At 45.1% G+C, this 22,266-nt stretch overlaps 1 protein-coding gene across 1 annotated transcript in view; it reads right to left on the bottom strand.

The window, feature by feature from the left end:
- Positions 1-22,266, bottom strand: part of sdk1b (sidekick cell adhesion molecule 1b) — a 138,606-nt gene that overhangs the window by 72,586 nt on the left and 43,754 nt on the right. The window contains exons 2-4 of the mRNA XM_068751464.1: positions 17,325-17,481; positions 15,426-15,532; positions 15,128-15,275 (exon numbers count right to left, since the gene is read on the bottom strand). Of these exons, the coding sequence (XP_068607565.1) occupies positions 15,128-15,275; positions 15,426-15,532; positions 17,325-17,481 (412 nt within the window). The remainder of the gene's footprint in view (positions 1-15,127; positions 15,276-15,425; positions 15,533-17,324; positions 17,482-22,266) is intronic.

The following is a 22,266-nucleotide window of genomic DNA, read 5'->3' as shown; positions in this document are numbered from 1 at the left end:
ATCGCTCAGGCCGATGTCGACACTTCCTTCATTCTTTCATTTTTGTGTGGAAAAGCAACAAAAGAAGTCGGGAAACAAAGATTTAAGGGACTTCAATTTAAGTGACATTTCCTTAAAAATAATTTAATTAAAAAAAAATCCCTCCAGCCTCTTTAAGATGACTGAATAGTAATATGGAATACATTTAAAACACCACTTTCTCTGCTTTCTTTCACTTCTAGATTTAATTAAACCGGACAAAATCGTTCTGGCTTTTAATTAAAGACAAACTCAATTGTAAAACTGTGCATGGCTCTGCATGCTTGTGTGTGTGTGTGTGTGTATAAAACAGTTTATCCCCAGGCAGGAAATGGAAATGAATATAGAAATCAACTAAATCCCGTTCCCTTTTCCTACTGCATTTCTCCATACCCCCCCCCCCCCCCGATCAAATCATAGAAACCTGCCTCTGACTCTTCCTCTCGTATCCCATTTTCCCTCCGATAACAATCGGCACATTTCTTTCTTGGTTTCATTCAATCTTCGTAGCATATAGCTTTGTCTCGCTGACGTCCTATCTTCCTCTCACTCCACGAAGCTGTCCCGTCTTACTCCCCTGCCCTCCCCTGACGCTGTTCAACCTAAGTGGCGAACCAGATTGGTCTCGCGTTAATCTGGCCCCGGGATTCATTTAATAAACACTCGAGGGTGCCCGAAGCACAAGACTGACTACTAAACACAAATGTATGCACGTATGAGTGTGCCAAGTTCTAATTAGCACACGCATGTCACAGGCCGGACGAGTAGAGAGTGCGTGAATGTGTGTGTGTGTGCATGTGTTTATGAGATGCGGACATGAACTTCCCGGCCAACGAAGACCACTCCGGCCCTGCCTGCTCTCCTCCTCCTCTTCCTCTATCTTCCATAGGCAGGGAGCCACATTGTTAAAGCACACTGCGGCGGATAAACAGGAGCCCGGGGTGGGGGAGTGTGGCAGCGGGGCAGAAGGAGCAGCACTCCACTGTACTGAGTCCAGACAGCGGGCTTTTTGGCAGCTTCATCCCTAAAGCATGTGTCTGCCAGCCACCCACACATTACACTGCACACACAAACACACTCTCTCACAGTCGGGAGCATTCACTGCTCCTCGCCGCCGTTTAAAACTGGATGTTTGCTTTTGCTCTAAAACCAGGCGGACACGTGAATAGATCCTCTGTTGGACTAATAGATAGTTAACGACCGCAGGTTCATTCCCCCCGAGCGCTACGTTGCACGGGCATCTGCGGAACAGTAAAAACCCTCCGTTTTTTCATTGCAAACTTTAGATCAGGGGTGGAGGTATTCAAAAATTTTAAGCATTCCTGCCCTAAAATTGCCTGCCAGCGTGAGTTGTGGTGCGGTCTCCTCAGTCTCGGAATAATTGGTAACTATAAAACTCACCCACAGAGAGAAAATGGTTTTGAATGAAGCGAGTAGGGCGGATGCTTCTGGGCCGTGCGCATCCGACTATGATAGCATTATTTTTTTGTCTTGTATTTTTGTTTTTATCTGCATAACTACAAAAATACAAGCTACTGCCTTTCCATGCATTAAAGCTGGGTGATTTTTATTTCATTGATTTGCAGATCTTTCAAATGGGAAGTAGTCAGTACACAGAAATGTAGTGCCCATGCCAGCGAGTACACAGACGCTGTGTGCGGGATGAGGTGTCTGCCGCGTCATTTTAATGACGTCATCAGAGTGCGCCAGGTCGTAGCGAGAAGTGAATCATCTAGGACAAAGAAGCCAGATGGATTGTAATTGAATTTCTGTGACATTTGAATGGGACAGTCTGAAAACAACCGGTTGTGAAGGAGAGACTCAATTCGATGCGGATGCTAAAGCCCGGTTTGGACTCAAGCACAAGCTTGAAGTCTGTGACGACACAATGCCCGACTGTAATCTAGAAGTACAGCGTGGGAAAAAGGTTCAAATCAACTGCTATTTTTTAAATAATGCACCACATTGTCGTTCAGAAGCTACGAGCTTCATAATGCAGCAGAGCAGGGAGGTCTGCTGTCTCTCGACAGCCATTAAGACCCGCCATGTCTCGCATTTGTTCCAGGGTCGCCATAAATCAATATCCTCGAATGCTTCAAACAATAAAATCCTGCAATCCTTGTAATCAACTCGCGGGAGAAAACAAAACATTGAGAAAACAACAGCACGACTCCGTGATAAGCCTGCTGGAGCTGAATCGAATGAGAGCAGACGACGGAAGCGAGCTGCTCATGCATTCAGAATGTGCATCTTTTTTTCTTCTTAAACTCCAGATTGATCGTGTCTATTTCAATCTAAATCAAGTGCGTGACATTTTAGTCTCCATATCAATGCTAACGGAGAAGGAGGCATACGATAAGATCAGCTGCATGAACAAAGTTCTGCTGAAACATAAGGACACTGAAATATTAACAACCAGACTGGATGTAATTACTGCAATAATAAATACATTAGTTGATTAACAGAAAATAGGATGGGGGACTCTTTCGAGACTCAAATCCCGTCAGTCTTTCAACCCTGAAGCATTGATCAGAGTCCAGCTTCCTAATTAGAGCATGTGCTTTGTTTTCATATTACTAAAAGTTTGGACTGTTTATCACACAAACGATAATCAAAGGCATCAGCCTGCACTCCAAAACGGCTAATGTTTGGATGATAGTGCTGGTTTTCTGAAATTTAGTTGTCAAGACGATGAACAGTCGCCTTCAGATTAGAATCTATCGATCGCTGGATAGTAGTTGCGGCATTCCACTTCTGAACATCTCTTTCCAAAGCTCCGGGCATTAGTTAGTAGCTACGAAAGCCTCCCGTCTTTCTGCGAGGCTTCCCAGCAGATTTTGGAACCTGACTGCAGGGATTTCTTCCTGAGACGGAGGGCTGATGCGGACGCATGCTTGGCTTACAGACGCCATTGGACTAAATCCCGAAGGTGTTGATGGGGTTGGGGTCAGGGTAGTGAGCACGGAAGTAGCGCACCACCAAATTGGAGAAACCTTTTCCGTATGGATCGTTGTGTGCTGCGATATATAGCAGCAAAAAGGTCTTTGTTTCCAGGATGTTGAGACAATACTGGAAGTAAAACCTTGTTGAAAAATGTTAGTAGATGCTGCATCTAAATCTGTCATAATAACAATGCAGGGACTCTCATTCTTCTCCTCCCGCTGCACCACTGCCAAATGAATTCCTGCACCTCCAATTATCAGTTTCTAACCTACGTCTTGGGGAGAACTCAGACTTCGTCCTATAACTGCATACGTCTCTCGACCCAAACCGACCCCTCTCTCATGGTGCAAACGCCATTTGAATTCCGCAGCCTCAGGTTTGCATAGTGAATGGTGATGCTTTGACCACTCAGAGGAACACAGCCTTCATATCTGACTGCACACGAGATAAAACCAATAAAGAGAGAAAAGGGGAAAGAAAAAGATTGGGAAAAAAGAAACATGGTAAAGGTTACGGCGGTAATGAACACTAATGTGTTTGTGAGAGGTTCTAACAGTCTCTTCACTGACTCAGACAACATTGCCCCGCCTTCTGCCCTACACCAACCTACGGCTCCGTGACTTGTAATTAGCGCAGCGGCTAAATCGCCGGCTCGCTTCCTCGTTCACCTTTACAGTTCCTTCAGTCAAACGGGAACACAGACAAGGAGAAGGTTCAGCGGTCGCTCAGCAGCCTGGATATTTTCCACTGCTAATAAGTCCTTCATGCACACACAAACACACAACGTAAGAAAGGAATGTCCACACAAACATAGTCCAGAATCCATGTGTAGATGCCGCCCTCAGTCTGCAGTCCAGAAGTAGAGAGAGAGAGAGAGAGAACAAGGTGGCGTGAGCTGCCAGACAGACTGCGTTTGTTGAATGTCCCTTGGCATGGCCTGAGGGATCGGCTGAGGAAGGGAAAGGCAACCGTAGTAGAAAGGAAGCCAAAGCGGGGCGAGGTGGAAGCAGGAAGAGAGGAGAGGAGCGAGGGATGAGGCTCGATGCTGAGTAAACAGAAGAGGGAGACTCTTCTCTCCACACGATGTTTATTCAGCTACAAGTCTCCATGATTCACTTCCTTCATACATCTGCTGCCTCTTTGTCATTGACGCACACAAGCAGACTGTTATTCACGCAAACGCATTTGTGTGTGCTGCAAATATCTTTCCAAACGCAATAAATCTGCAGCCCAAATTCACATCCACACAAGAAGGCCAGATGAGTGAACGCTGGTTTGTGTGTTTGCGTGCGCGCCGGCGAGTCGGTAGCATTACGTGGATGTATCTCTAGACAAATGGCTATTATCCTAATTACGTCAGCTTCCAATTAACTACACAACTGGCGGTGACTTCTCTCACCATCGCTCTTCACTCTGCGTTTCTCTGTGACGGTGAGAGAAACACACCCGAGTCTCTCTGTTCAGGTTGAACCTGATATAAAGCGCGTGACTCCAGATCCTGTGATTCACGACTCAAACTCTGCAGACAGGAGTTAAGAATATTCTTAGTCCTCCCGTTGTTTACGTAACACATAGTTAACTGGTTCAGGGATTGGGAGCAGGCGCCACAAAAGCTCGGCCGCTGGCTTTTAGGATGGATCTTTGCACGTCGGGCAGCAGCAGCTGGCCGGCCGACCTCAGCGCTCTAACTGGTGCATAAAAGGGCAAGAGATAAATAAGAGGGAGCCACCCCCATTTAAAAGCTTAAGAACAAGCTATAAAAGCTTCAAATCAATCCTGAAACACACAACAGCCGGTTTCTCAAGCTTATAACTGAAAACAGTTCTCAGTCAGAGTCGCCTCCTCGTTTCAACTCACCAAATATGGTCACTTCTGGAACCCGAAAAATAAGATGGCTAAATGCTAACCTTGAGTTAAAGTGGATGTAAAGCAATGGCTGCCATTAATGTTTGGTGGCTTCACTGTGTGTGTGTGTGTGTGTGTGCGTGCGCGGGCATTTATAAAACCACAGTCACATTTATTTATTTAAATGCAGAAAGATTGCTTCCAGTATCTTTAAAGGTCAGTAGTTAGAAGATGGAGTAAATAAGCACGTTCCTGCTTCATGGGAGATACAACACAACACACTTAGAACATCTCCTGTTAACTGATACACTTGTCACCATGGTAAAAGGAAATCAATACAATGCAAAAGAAGAGCTTTGCCTACAGGCAGGACACATTTAAAGATAGATTATTCTGCATAAAACGCAACAGATGCAGCTTTTTTCTCAGATGCTCAACATGCACTCAGCCTGCAGCTAAACCGTTGGTAAATGCGTCACTCACACGGAGATCCACGCAGCATGACAAAGCTTAGTGCACAAGCACGCACGTGACACAACAAACTTTCCAGCGTAGGATCGAATTTCAATGTGCATTTATACATACAGTACATAATATATATATGCAGATGTTGTTATTTTGTTGTGTTTGTCAACAGATCCATGCACGAGCCTCCACCAAGTCGGCAAGAATCTTGTTGGCTTTTGTAATGCACTTTTGTAACGGGATATATAAGCTCAATTTCATGCTAAAAAGCCATCTCAGCACCATTGTGCTGCCTGCCTGCCTGGCACAACACAATCTCATCTGCAACTCTAACCGCTTTCCTGAAACGGAGGGCGTACATAGAATTGAAAACCCTAATTCTACCTGTGAATGTGCAAAAAACACGTGTGTAGCGGTATTTTGTGCACGTGTGAGTGCTTGTCGTATGTGCTGTGGTTCGCTGCACATTATCTGGTGAGTAAAGGGAAATCTAACGGAAACCGTCTGGCCTGACTTAGCAACGAAAACTAAAAAAAAGTCTTCAAAGATGGATAGCTGAATGCTTCAGTGAAAAACAAGAGTACACCGGGTCGTCACCTCAAACACTGTGTGGACGCATTTATTTCCTGACATAAGCCCCCCAAGCCATAAACACAAAACTCCCGTGTGAATATCACCACAGAAAGGTTAGAGAATTTAAAGTTAGAGGGTAATTTCCCAAGAGCAGGGCATACTAAAATCTAGCCTTTACGTGTCTGTGAGAGAACAGAAACTGATGACCTTCTGCTTGCTGATCAAGCGCTCTGACCGTAAGAATGGCATCTTGTGGCTCTGATATAAAATGATCAATCAAATAATAGATGCCTTTTTAATCTCGCAGTTCTGGAGATGTTTTGCTTTGAAATTCATAAACGTATCTGGTAGGTAGAGGCTGGAGAACAAACAAGCTATCTCCTTCGTTCGTTAGTTCATTTGCTGTTGCTCTCTCTTTTGCCCCTCTGGTCTAATCACCTGCCAGTTGCTAACAGAATGTCAGCACCGCGCCATCAGTCACGCCTCTCTCACGGAGCGGCCGCTCACTCCTTCGTTTATGCAGCCAGCAGTTTGATTTTCTGCTGTCTGGTTGGTCGATAGGTGAAGAACTCTTTCCAATGAGTGTGAGGATCGGTGTGTGTGATGTGTAGGGTGTGTGTGTGTGTGTGTGTGTGTGTGTGTGCGCAAGTCTGGTCGCCGATGGATGCGAGTCTGGCAAGTAATTAAAAGTGTGATTAGTGGATAATTAAAAGGGGTCTGGGAGTGTGTTGGTTCAGATTTTAATGGGAGAATAATAATTCCTGGAATGATGTTGGCTATAAGGAGGGAGACAAGGAAGCAGATGAAGGAAATCTGGGGGACTAGATATACACACAAGATGTGGTAGCATTTAAACACACAAACATTTGAAAATTAAAGGAATTAAAGCACAACTTACTCTTCCTACAACAATCTAATCGATGATTGGATTGGACTGAGACTTTTCAAAGCACTCAAACACAGATGTGTAGCTTTGCTGGCTTCAGCTGAACCTTCAGCATGCAAACATCGGATTGGGTCATAGACTTTTGATCAGAAAAAGATGGATATAGATACCAACAGAAGTTCAACACAACTAATAACTATACAGTAGCGTTCTTAATAAAACACGAAGCTGGTGATGTGCTCCGTGGCCGTGGTTTGGCTGGGATCCATGAGCTTACATTCTGATGCGGTCCATTGCCAATCAGTCGGAGTCTAATCCTTATCATATGCATCCCTTTCATCCTCTTCCTCATCATTACCCATACTGCTCTGGGTTTCATCAGCTGAGTCCATCCTCGTCTGTCCCCACTTTGACCAAGACATCAAGGGGGCTTTCAGGATGACATCATCGCCGATCCATAATAAATCTAAGCTTGCTATTTCCCAAGCGCACATGAAATCCAGAAGGGAGTGAGGTCAGGAAAGGATGGGTAGTATTCACTTGGAGATTGGTTTGTGTTCCTAGCAGACTGATATACAAGGATGATAGGTTTAAAGATCAATAGGCCTGGTCAAAGATTGATGCTTGAGCCGCCTTTGTCTCTCTTGCTCCATTAACTTGGACTTTGAGTAGTCAAAGGAAATGACGAGCAGGTAGTTTTGTCCTACAGTAGCGGATTTCAGCTGCTGTGAAGGCTACTTCTGTGCCCTATGTGCATCTGTGAAGCCAAGTGCAAACGTCAGAGGGAGTCATGATGGATCGTCCCTCGTGTGGCCCTTCATCACAAACACAAACACAAACACGTGACGTGAACGGCATACATCGCCGCTACATAGCTGAGATCAAATTGCGAGTTATTATAAAGCCAATCACCCTTCTAGGGTAATGCGAGTTGCATGTGTTTACATCTTGCATTAGCATACGTTTTAGCAAATGGAATGGAATTGTAATACAACAGCCAGAGGTCCCGGTGAGTGTAAACAATAGCCTAATAGGATGTATTTACTGCGACAGGAAATGAAACAACTGTGACGATTAGTCCGAGGATAAGTCAAACATGTTAGCTACATAAAGATAAATATCATCATCACGGTTAATGGTAATATATTTTGTGACTAGGATGCAGTCATCTGTGTCTCACTCCTGCAGTTTGGGGAGCACTCCTGCTCCTCCCTCCCTCTTCCTCTCCTGCTGCTCATCTATTTCCCTCGAGTGTGTAAAGCAGAGTAAGCCGCCGTCATTTTGGAGAGTCATTAAGCACAGCCTCAGAGTTCATGTCTTTTCTACTTTCTACTTTTAAAAGAAGTTTCCTTTTTTTACCTGTATGCTTAAAAACACGACTCGAAGGAGACGGCAAAATGTGGAACGCACGTAAAGGACAGATGAGAGGAGTCTGGAATTCACCGGGTATTTCTGCCAGACACGCTTTATTTAGAGGCTGTTATCTCAGCGTACAACAAAAAACATCAGACTGCAAGCACCGATCGGGAAACGATGTGTTATCGACTCAAGAATACCCGACCGATTCTGCGTCAAAATAGAAAAGAAAACGTTTTCTTTGGGGGGTGGGGAGGGTCTTCTAGTAGTCTACAGACTTGGAAAAGACGTCAACTGGTTTAACTAAAGCTACAACAAATTGCTGTTGGCAGAAAAAGCAATGAATATTCATAGTCCAACAGCAGGCTCTAAAGTGCCGTCTTCATAATGCAATTCTATCCCACTCCACCTTGACAATGAATAATATTACCAGGAAATGCAATGCAATTAAAGCAACCTCTAGTTCCCTGTCTCCCTTTGCCCACACGTCGTTCCCACACTCCCCGTGCCATACAATGATAACATTAAAAATGAAACAAGTCGTTTGATTTTGCAAAACTGCAAAATTAATGTAAAATACTGTACTGGTAGAATAAGTTGCCTCTGGCCAATATTTTAGCGACAACCAGCAGATAAAATGTACGACTGGAGACACTGAACCTGAAATAGACATAAAGTGTGGAAGGCATTAATTATGTAGAGACAATGGGGCAGTGGTCTGAGGCTAAAATAAAAAATAAAAAATCCTCCCTACAATTATTTATGCTGTCAATTCCAAAAAGTCGAGCGCTTGATTGAGCACGCATGTATTGCAAGGAAATGTTACTAAAGGAATTAAAGGTAAAAGTAATCATTCTGCAGTTAAATGTCAATGTTTTTATTCTTTCTGGATGAATTTTACTGCGTTGCTGTTCCGGTCTCAGGTGCACGGATATCAGACTGGACTTTAATCAAGGCCTCGGGATCCGTGAGAATGTTAGCTGCTCCAAACAATTTCCCTTTGAGCACAGACTGTGTGCGACCTTTGGTGATGCATAGAAACGCTAATCAACATCAGATCCTGACAGCGTGTTGGGAAAATTGAATAATGAAATTAAGCCCCTGTCACTTTTGTGTGATATAGCGGAGATGCACTTATCATTTCTGCTCATGGGGGGGGTCTCTACAGGGAAACTAATTTAAATCTTCCTCCTTAATGAGGTAATATAATAATATACAGTATGTTATCTATTTATATCCCACGCGCCATCCATCCATGTGATCACCAGACTTCTGTCCTTCACCAAGATGAGTGGAGCTGTTTGAAAAGCAACAGGCCAGGAAGGAATGGGAGACGACGCCACTCCCGTTGGTTTAATACCCGCTATGCCCAAAATACACAGATGAATAATAAAGGTACCATATACTACCCCTTTGACTCTTGCACCTTATTAGACACCCAGATGATGCTTCAATATTATTAGTTGCAAAAGGAAATTGAAAACAACCGAAATAAATTTCTGCTTGAGACACTTCAGGCCTTCTAGAACAGGGTCCTTATTGTTCATGTATATAGAAAATCAGCTTGGAATGAACTTCCCTGGGGTGCCTCAAGAAAATAAGTAATTTATGTAGAGTGTATTCTGTATAAATGTTTGTATAACTACTGCTTACACGACACGCTGAACTGAGCACTGACGACAACAACGTCCTTTTATAGTTACTGTTACTGGCTTTCTACTCGGAGTAAGACCAATGAGAAACTAGACGCATGAAAACCGGGAAGGACGCAGTAAACTCACTGCTATCATTTAATGCATTTCATCACATAAACTTGACTAAAGGGCCTTCAGACTTCGAAGCCCCCGTTGTTCTACAGGCCTATTAATTCCACTGGTTTAATTCTTCTGCACAAAACCAGGCTTAACAAAATTCGCCAAAGTTGAAACACCAAAACAAATCAATCTCCCCAGCTTTACTTCAAATTTTAAATGCATGAAATCTATTCATCATTTCCCTCTAAAACCCTCAGAGGAGCTGAAGGTCAAGAGAAGGGGGGGGGGGGGGGGGGGGATACCAGGATTACCATTTTCTCTTTGAACTGGGATCAACAACCTCTAATTCTACCTGAGAAGAATGAAGGACAAATTGCGAGTGAGAAAAAGAAGAGAACAAGTGGGAGACAGAGCAACACATCCTTTAAAACAAGGAGGTTAAGCATCGAAGTGCAAATTGAAGCGTATACAGGAGAGAAATTCAAGTTATTTGTTGCCACATAAGGCAGCTAAAAGAGCAATTCAATTATGGAAAGGGATGGTGGGGGGGAGAAAAAAGATGAGAGGACGAGGCAATGAGATGTTGGGGTAAATTGGAGAATATAGAGTTCATGCAGGCGTAAATAGAAGAACTGCTTCATGTTTTCATTTTCATTCCCTTCCTTAATATTAATTGATATTATACTTGGAAGAGTAAATTCTAATTTCCCTATCACCTTGCAGAAAGTGCACCTTTTAGCCAACGTGCTCAAGAGCTACGGCAGCTGCTCAGCCCAGACGGAATGAGTGGCTGGAGGTGCCAGTCTACCCACAGAGCCCTGCCTAGGTGCCCTTGCCCCCCACCCCAAAGCCCCCAAACTGCTCCAGGCCAATCATTTTGTTGTGTGCTTGCAGTGTCAACATTATTGTGACAATAATAAAAGCTTACTTTCTTCTTCTCTTTACTTTCCCTGACAGTTTGTGGCATGTCTGGTCTGTGATCTGCTTTTTTTCCCCTACAAAATTAAACAACTGAACGGACATCCCTCCAAGACTGGTGATTCCATAATTTTTTGCCAGGGGTTGTATAAGCAACATAAAGGCAATTAACTTGATCGAGTCTGGGTCAGGTACAATTTTCTTTGCTAATGCAGAAAAGATATTTAAAAACAGTCTCATTAAAAAAATGTAATTACTCACGACAAGCCTTATTTGAGCTGTCAATTAGAAGACCGGGGCTATTATTACAGGACAGCAGCATGGGCCCCACAAGGAAAACCAGGCCAAATTCTCCTTATGGGTATAATATTTTCTATAAAGTTGTCAGAAAGTTGCTAATCCACTGCATTAATGCAGAGATTAATATAGAGAATATAATACACACAATAATTACAGAGGAGATGAAGATGTAAAGGACCGTTCTGTGCAGAGACTGGCTTGTTTATCAAGAGCGAGTCTGTTGGCTTGTTAATGCAGATACTATGATAATGTAACCGCTGTAACACCACAGCTGACGATGTGCTGTCTGCTACGAAGCAGCATTATTTCAGTGTTTTTAATTGAAATAGGTTTACTCAGTGTGCTGTGAACGTCTGGAGAAGTCAAATACGTGGTTTAGATTTGGATTTGGATTCGCTTTCTCCAAAAGGCTGCATCTGATGACCCCTTAGAGACGTGCCGTCTCTTCAGCACCATCAGCCGCCACCACCAGGGTCTGGGCCGCTTGAGGGGAATTATCCAGCTGCTGCTCAGAGTAGATTCCTTTCTATCGCAATATTCCTGCACTTAAGACTTTCTGACAGATTAATTATCACAAATAATCTGCAACCTGTAAACAATTAACTTTACTTAATTTACCTGTCTCTCTTGATTGGAATCACGCCATTGAGAAGAAAGTCACATTCGGTATCTCAGCTTCTGGTTGCTGACGAGATTAAGTCTGTGACACAATGGATTCAGATGGGCTTAAACTCTTAACTCTGCATTAATTTCCTGGAACTTTGTTTTCCACGTCTTCCTGAATCCCTTCCAGTCACTTTGATCCTCCCCCTTTGGTTGCCGTGAGAAACCGAGTCATCACGAAGCGCAGCAGCGCTGTTGTAGATGGAAGCCCTCTCAAATGTCCGTTGCATTTTCAACATGCGGTCGGTTGGATCTAAAGCCGACACATCCTTTGAGTCGCCCTCCAAATGAGGCTCTTCTTCTCTTGATCTTGCTGTCTGTCTAATACGCACAAATGCACATTTTCACACGCATGTAGGCAGAGACACACACACTCACACACACACAACAGCTGCTTGCACGGTTCAGATGGCGTGGAAGTTCCTTCTGTTCCGTCCCCTGCTGTGTGTGTGTGAGATGGAAAGCAGCTAAATAATGAATCGCTACCTCTGGAAATAAATGTTTGACAATTAAAATAAAGAATGAATGCCGAGGCACACGTATGCAGACTTACGTGGGTATATGAGGTCAGATATGATTGTGATTTTTACCGCTTGAGACACTCTCTCCACAACTCCCAGCACCGTCTGGCCTCACATCCTTCTGCATAGATCACTGCCTCGACTCGATCAATCTACATCCCTCTCGGAAGAAGGAAATAGATTTCCAAATTCCCCTCATTTTGGCTGTCCTTTTTGGAGCTGACAATCATTTCGCACCCATCTGCCGCAGGTTTCAGCGCTAATTAAAAACAGTAGTTTGATTTGCTCGACTCGGGCTAAGAGATATCTTAGCTTCATTGTAGCTCGGTGGCAGCATCGCTTTGTGTGCTGCAGGGCAGCTGAACGGAAAACAGACTCGATATGGGCAGGCCAGAAAGGAAATGGAAGGGTGGCGGGGTGGAGGGGGTAAATAGGAGAGCGTGTCAGAAGTGACATCATGTACGGTCTTTTCTAGGGATGGGACTATTCACACACAAACCTGATATGTGTGTGTGTGTGTGTGTGTGTGTGTGTGTGTGTGATAGGCAGGAGTGCAGATGCACAGAAGGCCAGAGATTGTGTGTGTTCTGGACGTGCAGCGGGGCGACACACACATGCATAAATTGGGAACTGTGGGAGGGGCAGACAGACCGACGGTGATTTGGGAATGGAGGATTGTGGGAGTGATGCATATCGGATCAATAAACTTCATAAACAACATCATGAGCTCGGTCACCACGAAGAAAGCCAACCGCCAGGCACCATCTGGCCCCGTCTCGCCGGACTGCGGGATCAGCCAGCGTAACCTCGTGCACAAGCACGGATGCGCACGCACGCCGTTACACAAGCAGGGCGGGTGCAAATATTCAGCGCACGCGCGCGCGACACACATGAGCGCACACGGAGATGGTCGAGCCAGGTAAATGCAATTGAGATTGGTCTGGGGAGACAGATTGTGTGTGTGTGTACGAGGCGGCAGTTAAGCAGTTTATTCCTGCACAGACGTTTATGAGTTCTGGAGCAGCGCATCTCACGGCATGATAATTATTGCAAAAGAGACATAGATTGAGAGAAGAGGGGAATAAAGTGATAGAGAGAATAATTTAGAGGCAGGAAGGGAGAACTCTGAGACGTTGCAGGGAGGAAGGCGGGTGCAGAGGTGCAAATTAGTCTTTTCTAGGAAGGTTCAAAGGTGTTATGGAGGAATCATCTTCACGGTGTGTATGTGGGACGCAAGCAAATCAGAATATTTTTATTTCACAATGTGGAGAGAAAAGCTTTCATCCGGATTATATGAATACTTATTCGCTGTTGACGTTTCTGTGTCCCGGGATGTGCCTGTGACGGGGAGACGCGTCTCAGTTCCTTTAGCCTCCGTCGAGCTTTAACTGCATCCGGAGGGAAGCCATTAACAGAGGTGTGGACTCGAGTCATGTGACTCGGACTCGAGTCAGACTCGAGTCACTAAATTGATGTCTTTATAGACTCGACTTGACAAAATGTTAAAAGACTTGCACTACTGTAACATTTTACCCTAAAGTATTTATGATCGATTCTGAGGTCACCACCTTCCTCTAATGAATATTCATTTTCTCCTTCCTCACTGCAGGCCTATCATTTGTTGGATAAGTAGCCGTGGTGATGGAGAGGCGACGCTAAACACACGCTGACGTAATTACAGCTGAAAGATCTTAACGTCACAGAGGAGAGGATTATTGGCTTTGGAGGCGTTATAGACATCCCCAAGTGCTCTCCTAGTTCAACCACGACTTTAGTCAGACACTTATTGATTATTTTTTTGTTTGTAATTGCCAGTGGTAGCCATGGTAGTCGCGCTCCTTTTTGTATCGTGTGACAAGGGTGACAGCGCTGTAGCGGCGACGCTCTGAGAGGGAACACGCTCAATGCAGGCAGAGTCCCGAGCAGCAGAATAATTGCAGTCCGCTGTCATTAAGCCGCACAGAACGGAGCCGCATTGTGTTGACAGGAGAGCCATTTCCACGCACGCTCAAATTAAAAAGCACAGTCAAATAAATTAATAAATAAATACAGATACGAATACTTATGTAACCTGATTCCACAAAGCTTTCTCAAAAGCAATTTTGAGGAGTTGAGTGTCATTAAAGGAGTGAAAAAGTTGCTGTCTGGTCGTTTATTGTTCAGTGAGTCCACTGATGAATTCACTTAATGATGCACCAGGGGGGGGGAGTTAGAGTTCTTAATGGGAGTTTGTTATCTCGGAGTGCGAGAGCAGCCTCATAAAATCACTGAAGGTGCATCTCAACAGCTACTTTCACTGATGAGTAGATTTAGGTTCATATTCTCAAATAATTGCAGCGTACGGCGTCTTCTTCTATAGACGCTGTCACAAACTGACCCTTCCCTCCTCTGGCCGTATAATTATATTATTAATAGCACCACGTCTGAACATTTTCCAAAATAACCAGACTGGCAGGAGAGCTGTAGCTGCTGCACAGTAATATGCAAATGGAACAACATTGAACAGAAGAGTGTGAAACGCAGCTTATACAGCACCTCCAGGGAAGCTCGTATCTCTGCTGCTCCCTCCATAGAACAGAAACGCTCCCGTGCACCTATAATTACTTAATAACCTTGTAGATTAGACAAGTGAAAGAGATTGGAATCTTTCAAAAATCAATTTTCTCGTCTCTTGATAACGTCTCAGGTCTATTGAGCAGATGTCTCATGAAAAGGGTCAGTTATCTAAATCGCTTATTATTCATAACAATTGGTGTGCAAGGATTAAAAATAACTTTTGTAATTCAACAGCACACTAATTAACATACCACTAAAGGGATAAGAGTTATTAAATAATTTAGTCTCAAGTGGTCTTTTGCCAGAAGGTGACAGAAAATGGAACCTACATTCGGTTGTTGGGGATTATCTTGTGCCCGTCTTTGTACCACGTGACGAGTGGCTGGGGGAACGAGGCGAGGGGAGGCTGACTGATGACGGCGGCCCGGCCCCGAGACGCCGTCTTCCTCTGCTCCTCGGAGGAGAAGCTCCCCAAAACTGGAGGAGAAGACGGTTATGGAGTATTAGAATACCTCCCTATCTATTTAGAAAAAAAGAGTATTATTATCAGTAGCGCTATAAACAGCCTGGACAGCTCTGAAGCATGCGTGTTGTTGTTGTTGACGGCGGAAACAGTTGCGTACTCACAGGCCACCTGCACCTCCGTCTTCCTGTGAATGACGGCGCCCATCCTGTTCCTCACCTCACACCGATACAGACCAGCGTCACTCCTCTGCAGCGCCGGCAGGGACAACCTGGGGGGGGGGACAGGCGGCGACAGGCGGCAAGGTTGTTATGTAAGATAAGGGACTGCTAATATCATCCATCTATCCATCCATCCATCTACGTCTATTCATCCATCTGGAGGTCTGTGGATTAACACGATGGGGCAAAATTGTTCTTAATTTAAGGTACACGTTTTATTTAACAACACATCAACAGCAAACTAGAAAACAGAGTTTGTTGGCAGCTGAGTCTGAAAGAAGTTATCAGCATTTAGTGAAATCAATAAAAGGCGAAAGAGTTTACCGACATCTAATAATGAGTCAGGAAACAACAAAAAAAGCAGAAGCAGAAATGGGAGCTACGTTAGGAGACCAGCGACACAGGAGAGGAGGAAGGAGGAAGGCGTGTGTTTCTCTGCATGTACGCTCTCTTGTGTAATTCTCTTCAAATGACCCTGATTTGAGAACAAATTCAGCCTGAGGTTATCAAAGTTCTTTAATAACACAAGGGAAGGTGGGTTGGTGTGTGTGTGTGTGTGTGTGTGTGTGTGTGTGAACGTTTTTAACTCTGGGAATCTTTTTTCTAGATGGGTGATGGTTTGTTAATGGGGTTTTAATGGACTGTGCTTCACTAATGGGAAGCTTGGCGTAGGATCTAGGTTGTTGCCATGCTGAACAAACACACAAATGCATACAAACGCACACACAAACACACACAGAAGCCGGAGAGCCATAGTACAACTGGACATCGCTTTGGGGCTAATTATGAATACCAGGACAGCCAAGTATTTAACTCCCAGGCTGTCAGTGCAGGCTGCCAACACACACGAAACCACACACGCTAATACTCATATTCGCACATCAAACACTCACACACGCAATTCCATTTGAATTAGGAATGACACATTATACCACAGCGCTCGTCCCGGAACATATTTTGATATTGGACCCTTCCTAACATAGTTCTCTCTCTGTTTGTGTTCCATTATGCTTTTTGATAGGCGTGTGTGTTAGCCGCTCTGGTTCCCTTCATATTCCTCACTAAAAATAAAATAAATAAAACCGCACATGCTAACAATCTTTCTGACACAATGTCATCTCCACGTTTGAAATTCCCAGTGTGATTCAAAGCAGGGAAAAACACTAATCGCATCAACGGCGTTCGTTCGGTCAGTTTAGGAGGCGCGGCAGGAGGAGAGTTTTACTTACTTATTGCACCCTTTTCTACTTTCTGCACCTGACTGTGTCCTAAAGAGCTGCTGTAACTCCAGTAGAAAATAGTTTCGGGCAGTAATTTTTAAACTCAATCCACTTCAGCAAGACATTTTTTTTTGCAATAGGGTGCAGCGAGTCAGCAGGCCATAACAGCTAGTACTTTACGAGTAGATTTCAAGTCATTACACATTACCATACATTTATTCAAATATATCTGAGAAAGAAAGGAATGTGGGGCGTCATTGTGTAAACGCCAGCGCCGTTTTAAAGATTTCGTGTTCTCTTTACGAGTTCACATTTGTCCGCACAATATGTGTCCTGGCTGCCGACAGTATGCTGCCCCCCCCCCCCATCAGTCTGCGTGTTCCCAAGATTCCCTCTATTTCTGATTGATGTGAAAAACAATTTAGCTTCATAGCTCTAGTCTTGCCGAGGGGGGGCTGCTTAGCTTGCACCGACCGACACGCGGGGGTTGGAAGGCCGGAGGAAAGGAAGGAGAACAAAGCGGAGAAGGAAGCTCAGACGCATCGAGCGGTTTCTCCTCTTCCTCCACTGAGAGGAAAATAAAACAATGTCAGCGAGACGGAAAAGGAAGGCGGCGACTGACCTGTACTGGGACGTCCAGCCGGCGATGCTGCTGCTGTTGAGAATCCAGCGGTACTGCAGAGGCCAGCTGCCTCCAGCCAGACAAGTCAGCACCAGCCTGTTTCCCTCCAACACCACCTGGTGACGCAGTCCACCCCCGAGCAGGTAGGGAGCCACCTCTGTGGGGACAGAAACCAGACCATAATGAATACTGAGAAACCCAAACCTTGCAATATCACCGTGTGAACGCGGTTTAAGCCGGAAATCCACATTTCCTGTAAGACTGTTGGCAGATGACATTCAGCAAATGCCAGCAGATATGAAAACAAAGTCAGGGTTTATAGAAGACATTAAAGCAACAATAAAAGAAGACACTTTGATGCTGATACTTATTTTCAAATCCTACTTGGAAATGAAGGCGTGTCCTAAAAAAAAGGTGCCCACGACACGTAAAGCCTGCCACGCCTTCTATTTCGCAGCGGCTCGCCGGAGAAGCGACTGGATCTCATCTGATCGTTGGAACCACACGGCGGCTTCATTGCCAGCATTTACTGAATTATACAGACAGCCTCTTCAGGCATTTTGATGAAGACAAAGGTCAAACTCAATTTCAGGACGGTTATTTAACAGTTTTGGATGAGATATTTTTCTTTTCTTTTTTTTTTTTAGATGTGAGGATATTCAGCTGCTGTCTGAACAACGGCGTCCAAGCTTGGACTCTTGGCTCAGGTGGTCAGGCCTGGCGAGTCTTATCTGGTGTAATTAAAGCCGAGGCCTGGACACACTCAACCAAAATCAGCATCTGGATTAGCGGGGGCTACGGTGTGTCTGGACAGGTCCATCACTCCAAGGGCAAATCTTTCATTCTCTCTCCATCACCCTTTTTCCATCTTCCCTTCTACCTGAGCTTCCAGCATTCTCGGGTCTGTCTTTGCTCCGGCTCATCTCCGATTCCTGCCTCATTCCTTAATCCCCGTGGAATATCTCATGTCCATCTTCCTCTTCCTCTATCCTTCACCATTTCCACCCTTTCCCTCTCTCTCTTTTAGACGGTTAGCTGTCGGCTCTGTGCAATACAGGGTGTGTGTGTGTGTGTGAGGCAGATATGCAGTCTTAACAGCTTACTGAATACGGTATGACCCTCAATTACCAAAGGCTTGACCGAATGCACTCTGCGCAAACACGGCGACGAGGAGACGCGTCTGCTCCGGCCTCCATCTCTCCACTTTCTTTCTAACAGCTGCGTACTGACCATCATCCCTACTCCGGTCCACGCGGCCCTTTAATCCCGCCGCCTACCTTTCATGGGAGTCCATTAGGAACTATTGATACTCCACATCTGAGAGGAACAATGTCAGCATGCTTCACTCTCTGATGTTGTCCGTCTCTCTCTCTTTCATCAGCCGTCTGTCGCTCTGCCACTCGATAGAAACGTGTTGCTCTTTCCGACCTGTCTCTCTTTCTCACAAGCTCTACCATCAAGACCGACTCCCATCTCGTTTCCCCGGCTACCCCTCGATCTCTTTTAAAGAGCTTGGCAGCTCAAGGTCTCTCCACCTTTTCGTCTATTTGGGGGGACGTCGCTTAACAGAGAGATCGGCCTCCATATCTGACACCTGTCGAGCAGCAGGTATCTCCATTCCCAGGCCCGTCTCATGAAGCTGCTTAGGCAGATTCCCGGGAGGGATTCAATTTGCTGGCGAGATGAGGTGTTGGGGGGGGAGAGGTTGAAAGGAGGGTAGAAGGGTAGCTGCGTCAGACTTGATTGTCCACCCACTTTCTCTTCTCCGCTGTTGCCCAATTGCAGTTTGGATAAAATTCCAGGTTTGCTAAGGCGCTCCTGAAAGTATTGTAGTTCTATGCAAACCTGTCGCTGCTGCTTTATCAACTAATGGCAAATAAACAGCACAACTGCATCATAAAAACACTGGTCTACAATCAGGTGAAGCTGCTGTCCAACTGGTCGTGCTGCCATTTTCTTCCTTTAGGAAACATGGAATTAATCTACTTTGCATGAGGAGGACAAAGAAGCCTCGGGTGGGGCAGTTTGCATTTAGACATACAGAGGAAAACCTGCGGCGTAAATGCATTTAAGAGCGCCGACGTGAGCGAGAGTGCAGAGATAGATCTGAAGTTGAGTTGGGGATCTGCTTAATAATGTGTGTGTGTGTGTGTGTGTAGCAGGTCAGAATTAGGGTCACTCACTCCAGAAAAATCACTTTATCTTCATAGAGCTGAACCCATACTGTGAGACAAGGCTGGCAGAACTGGCTGTAGTCCATGAATACTGATGCACTGATAGCGTCTCACACACACACACACACACGCACACACACACCTTGTCCATTTAGTTGAAGGGGACAAAATAATTAAATAAGACTCTTTTATTATAAGTAATTTCTCAATGAACAAGCACATAAAAGTTGCACGACGGAGCACTATTTGTCACGGTAAAAGCATTTTTCTTTTTGATTATGGGGTGCAAATCAATTCTGTTATGATTTAAAAACTACTAATTCTGCCAGCGCTTGTTTCAACAGGCTTTTAAAAACTCTAAGTTTGACTGACGAGAAGCGAGGGGAAGATTTGTGAAATGTGTTTTCAGGCAGGTTGGCTGAGAAATTAATTCTCATTTTCCTGAAAACACATTTTTAATGCATCTGAACTTTCCACCTGTGATGTATATTTTCTGCACAAGGCAGGAGGAAGTTAAGACTGTCCACCTGTCAGACGGCATGCAGGGCAGCATTAACTGCATCCTTTCTATGATAGGAGTCATGTCAGGATAACATCACTGCTCTGGTGAGGTCGGATTATTCCTGGACAGAAAAAGCTTTGAAAGATGAGAAAGAAAACTGTTTCTTTGCGTACGCAGAATGTCAGCGTGCAAACATTGATCAGGAGTTTAACTCGTGCCTTCTGAAATCGGCAGCTGTTTTAATTGACTGCTGAATGTCAGATTCGGTATGAAGACAAAGCGTTTCACGCTGACGACCGGATACGACCCCTCCAACCTCTTCCTCCTGCTCAGACAGCCAATCAAAGCCCCCACCTCCAGCGCTCCCTCCTTGTCTGCTCCAATCGTGGCTCCCGCAAGCCTAGACTGACAGCTCTCTATGAGGAGGTGACAGATGACTGACTTATCCTCAAGTGCTGATTGGCAGATGTCGGCGGGGGGAGGCATGTTACCTGCGTGCGCGCGCACATATTTACAAACTGAAACAGTCCAGAAGTGAATAGTTCAAAGTCGGCTAGGTTGACTTTGCTTGAGGAGCGGTGGCTGCTTTGAATCAAAGATATTGTGTATGATGTGGAGAGCGTTGCAGTCGGTAGATTCTTGAGCAGCTGCAAAAGGCTGTCAAGGAGAAACGCATTGAGAACAGGCTGAGGTCAAACGACAGCTCAAACATTAATATTCTGCACTCAACGCACGAACAGCAGGCACGGAAAGGTGAGCGGGAACAAACGCACACAATCAAAAGCTTATTATAGCGACTTCTGCCAGTGACTGGCTGCTGTAACGACTGTATTTATATTTGTAGGCTGGTTAAGGTTTTATTTTCAATGGCTCCATTTTGACAGCATAATTATTTGAGAATGCTTTGCTTGCATTTCTTTTATTTAATGCATAACAGCTTTTTCCTTTCGATTGATGTCATTTTTTGAACGCATGATTGTGTAGGTGTCTAGTGTGTGAGGTTTGTTTTGTGCGACGTCTTACTCGGTTTCTTTTTGAAAAATGTAAAGAATTTTTTTTTTTTTTTTTAAATACACGGGACAAAGTGGCTGCTGGTCGGCGCAGGAGGAATTCTGGGTAATCAGGTGGAAGAGAGTCTGATCAGTGACATTTAAGAGGTGGCCCACAGTCTAGGGCGCATCTGCCGGGACACAAACAACTGTCAGCTCCTATTTCCTGATGAGCAACGGTGAATGGGATTGAAACAAATACCCCCCGCTGAGGCGGCAGCCTCCCCTCCGTCTGAGGAAAGTTGTTTACACAAACAACCGTGAAAACAACTCGATACTTCTGAATGACTCACAATAATTCCCGTCATACTCTCTGCGCTCTCTTTTTATCCCCCCCTCCCAGAGAGTCTGGTACATACCCTCATTATGAACGCTATCTGCAGGGACAAACAAACTTTATCAGACAGTGTTGAGTCTGTGGACAGATGCGGAAAAGAACCACAGAAGAAGAAGAGCGCGCGGCGTGTGTGCTAACTGTGTCAGCGTGTAACGGTGGGTGAGGGCTTCACCAGCTGGTTCCTGAGCCTGTCGTGTGGAATCACAGCCGCACCGTCACATCATAGCCACCAGGCTTCACACACACACACACACAACACACGCTCGACCCAGATCCACACTGATATTGAGAGACTTCACAATCACGACTGCATTCAGACATGTGATAATCTGACAACACGGCTGCAGGCGCCGCCTCGCTCATCACACGCAGACACACAAACCTACGAAACGCAGGGCGCCAAGGCAGCAGACCTTTAAGACTGAACGACAGAATCCCTCCTTCCTTTCTTCTCTTCTCTCTTCATCTAAAGAGGATCTCTTTTCTTATCCTTTTAGCTTTTAGCTTCGATTTGTGTCTTTCCATCCTCAACTTCAGGGCTCTCTTTTGCGTGCACACACACACCTGTCCATCCTCGCCGTCATCACCTCTGACAGCCGCCACCGTCCTGACCTTGGGACGCGGTGGGGCTGCGTGGTTTTGAAGTGATTGGCGAATCGTATCCTTTCATTCATTATTGAAGGCGGAGATCAAAACCGTGGCACAAGGGATATCGCCATGAGAGCCCGGTAGACTAGACAGCGGTGAAGAGGCGGGAGAGGAAGGAGGATGTGGAAACGGAGAAGGTCATCTGAGCGAAGAAGTACAGGGAACTCCGAGGAATCAGAGAAGAAGGAGGAGGGGGAGCATCCCAAACAGATGCTTGATGTCTTTTCACTAC

Source organism: Brachionichthys hirsutus, chromosome 17 (assembly GCF_040956055.1).
Source record: "Brachionichthys hirsutus isolate HB-005 chromosome 17, CSIRO-AGI_Bhir_v1, whole genome shotgun sequence".
Classification (NCBI taxonomy): Eukaryota; Metazoa; Chordata; class Actinopteri; order Lophiiformes; family Brachionichthyidae; genus Brachionichthys; species Brachionichthys hirsutus.
The sequence above is the reverse complement of the archived record's forward strand: the minus strand, read 5'-3'. Positions and strand labels throughout refer to the sequence as shown.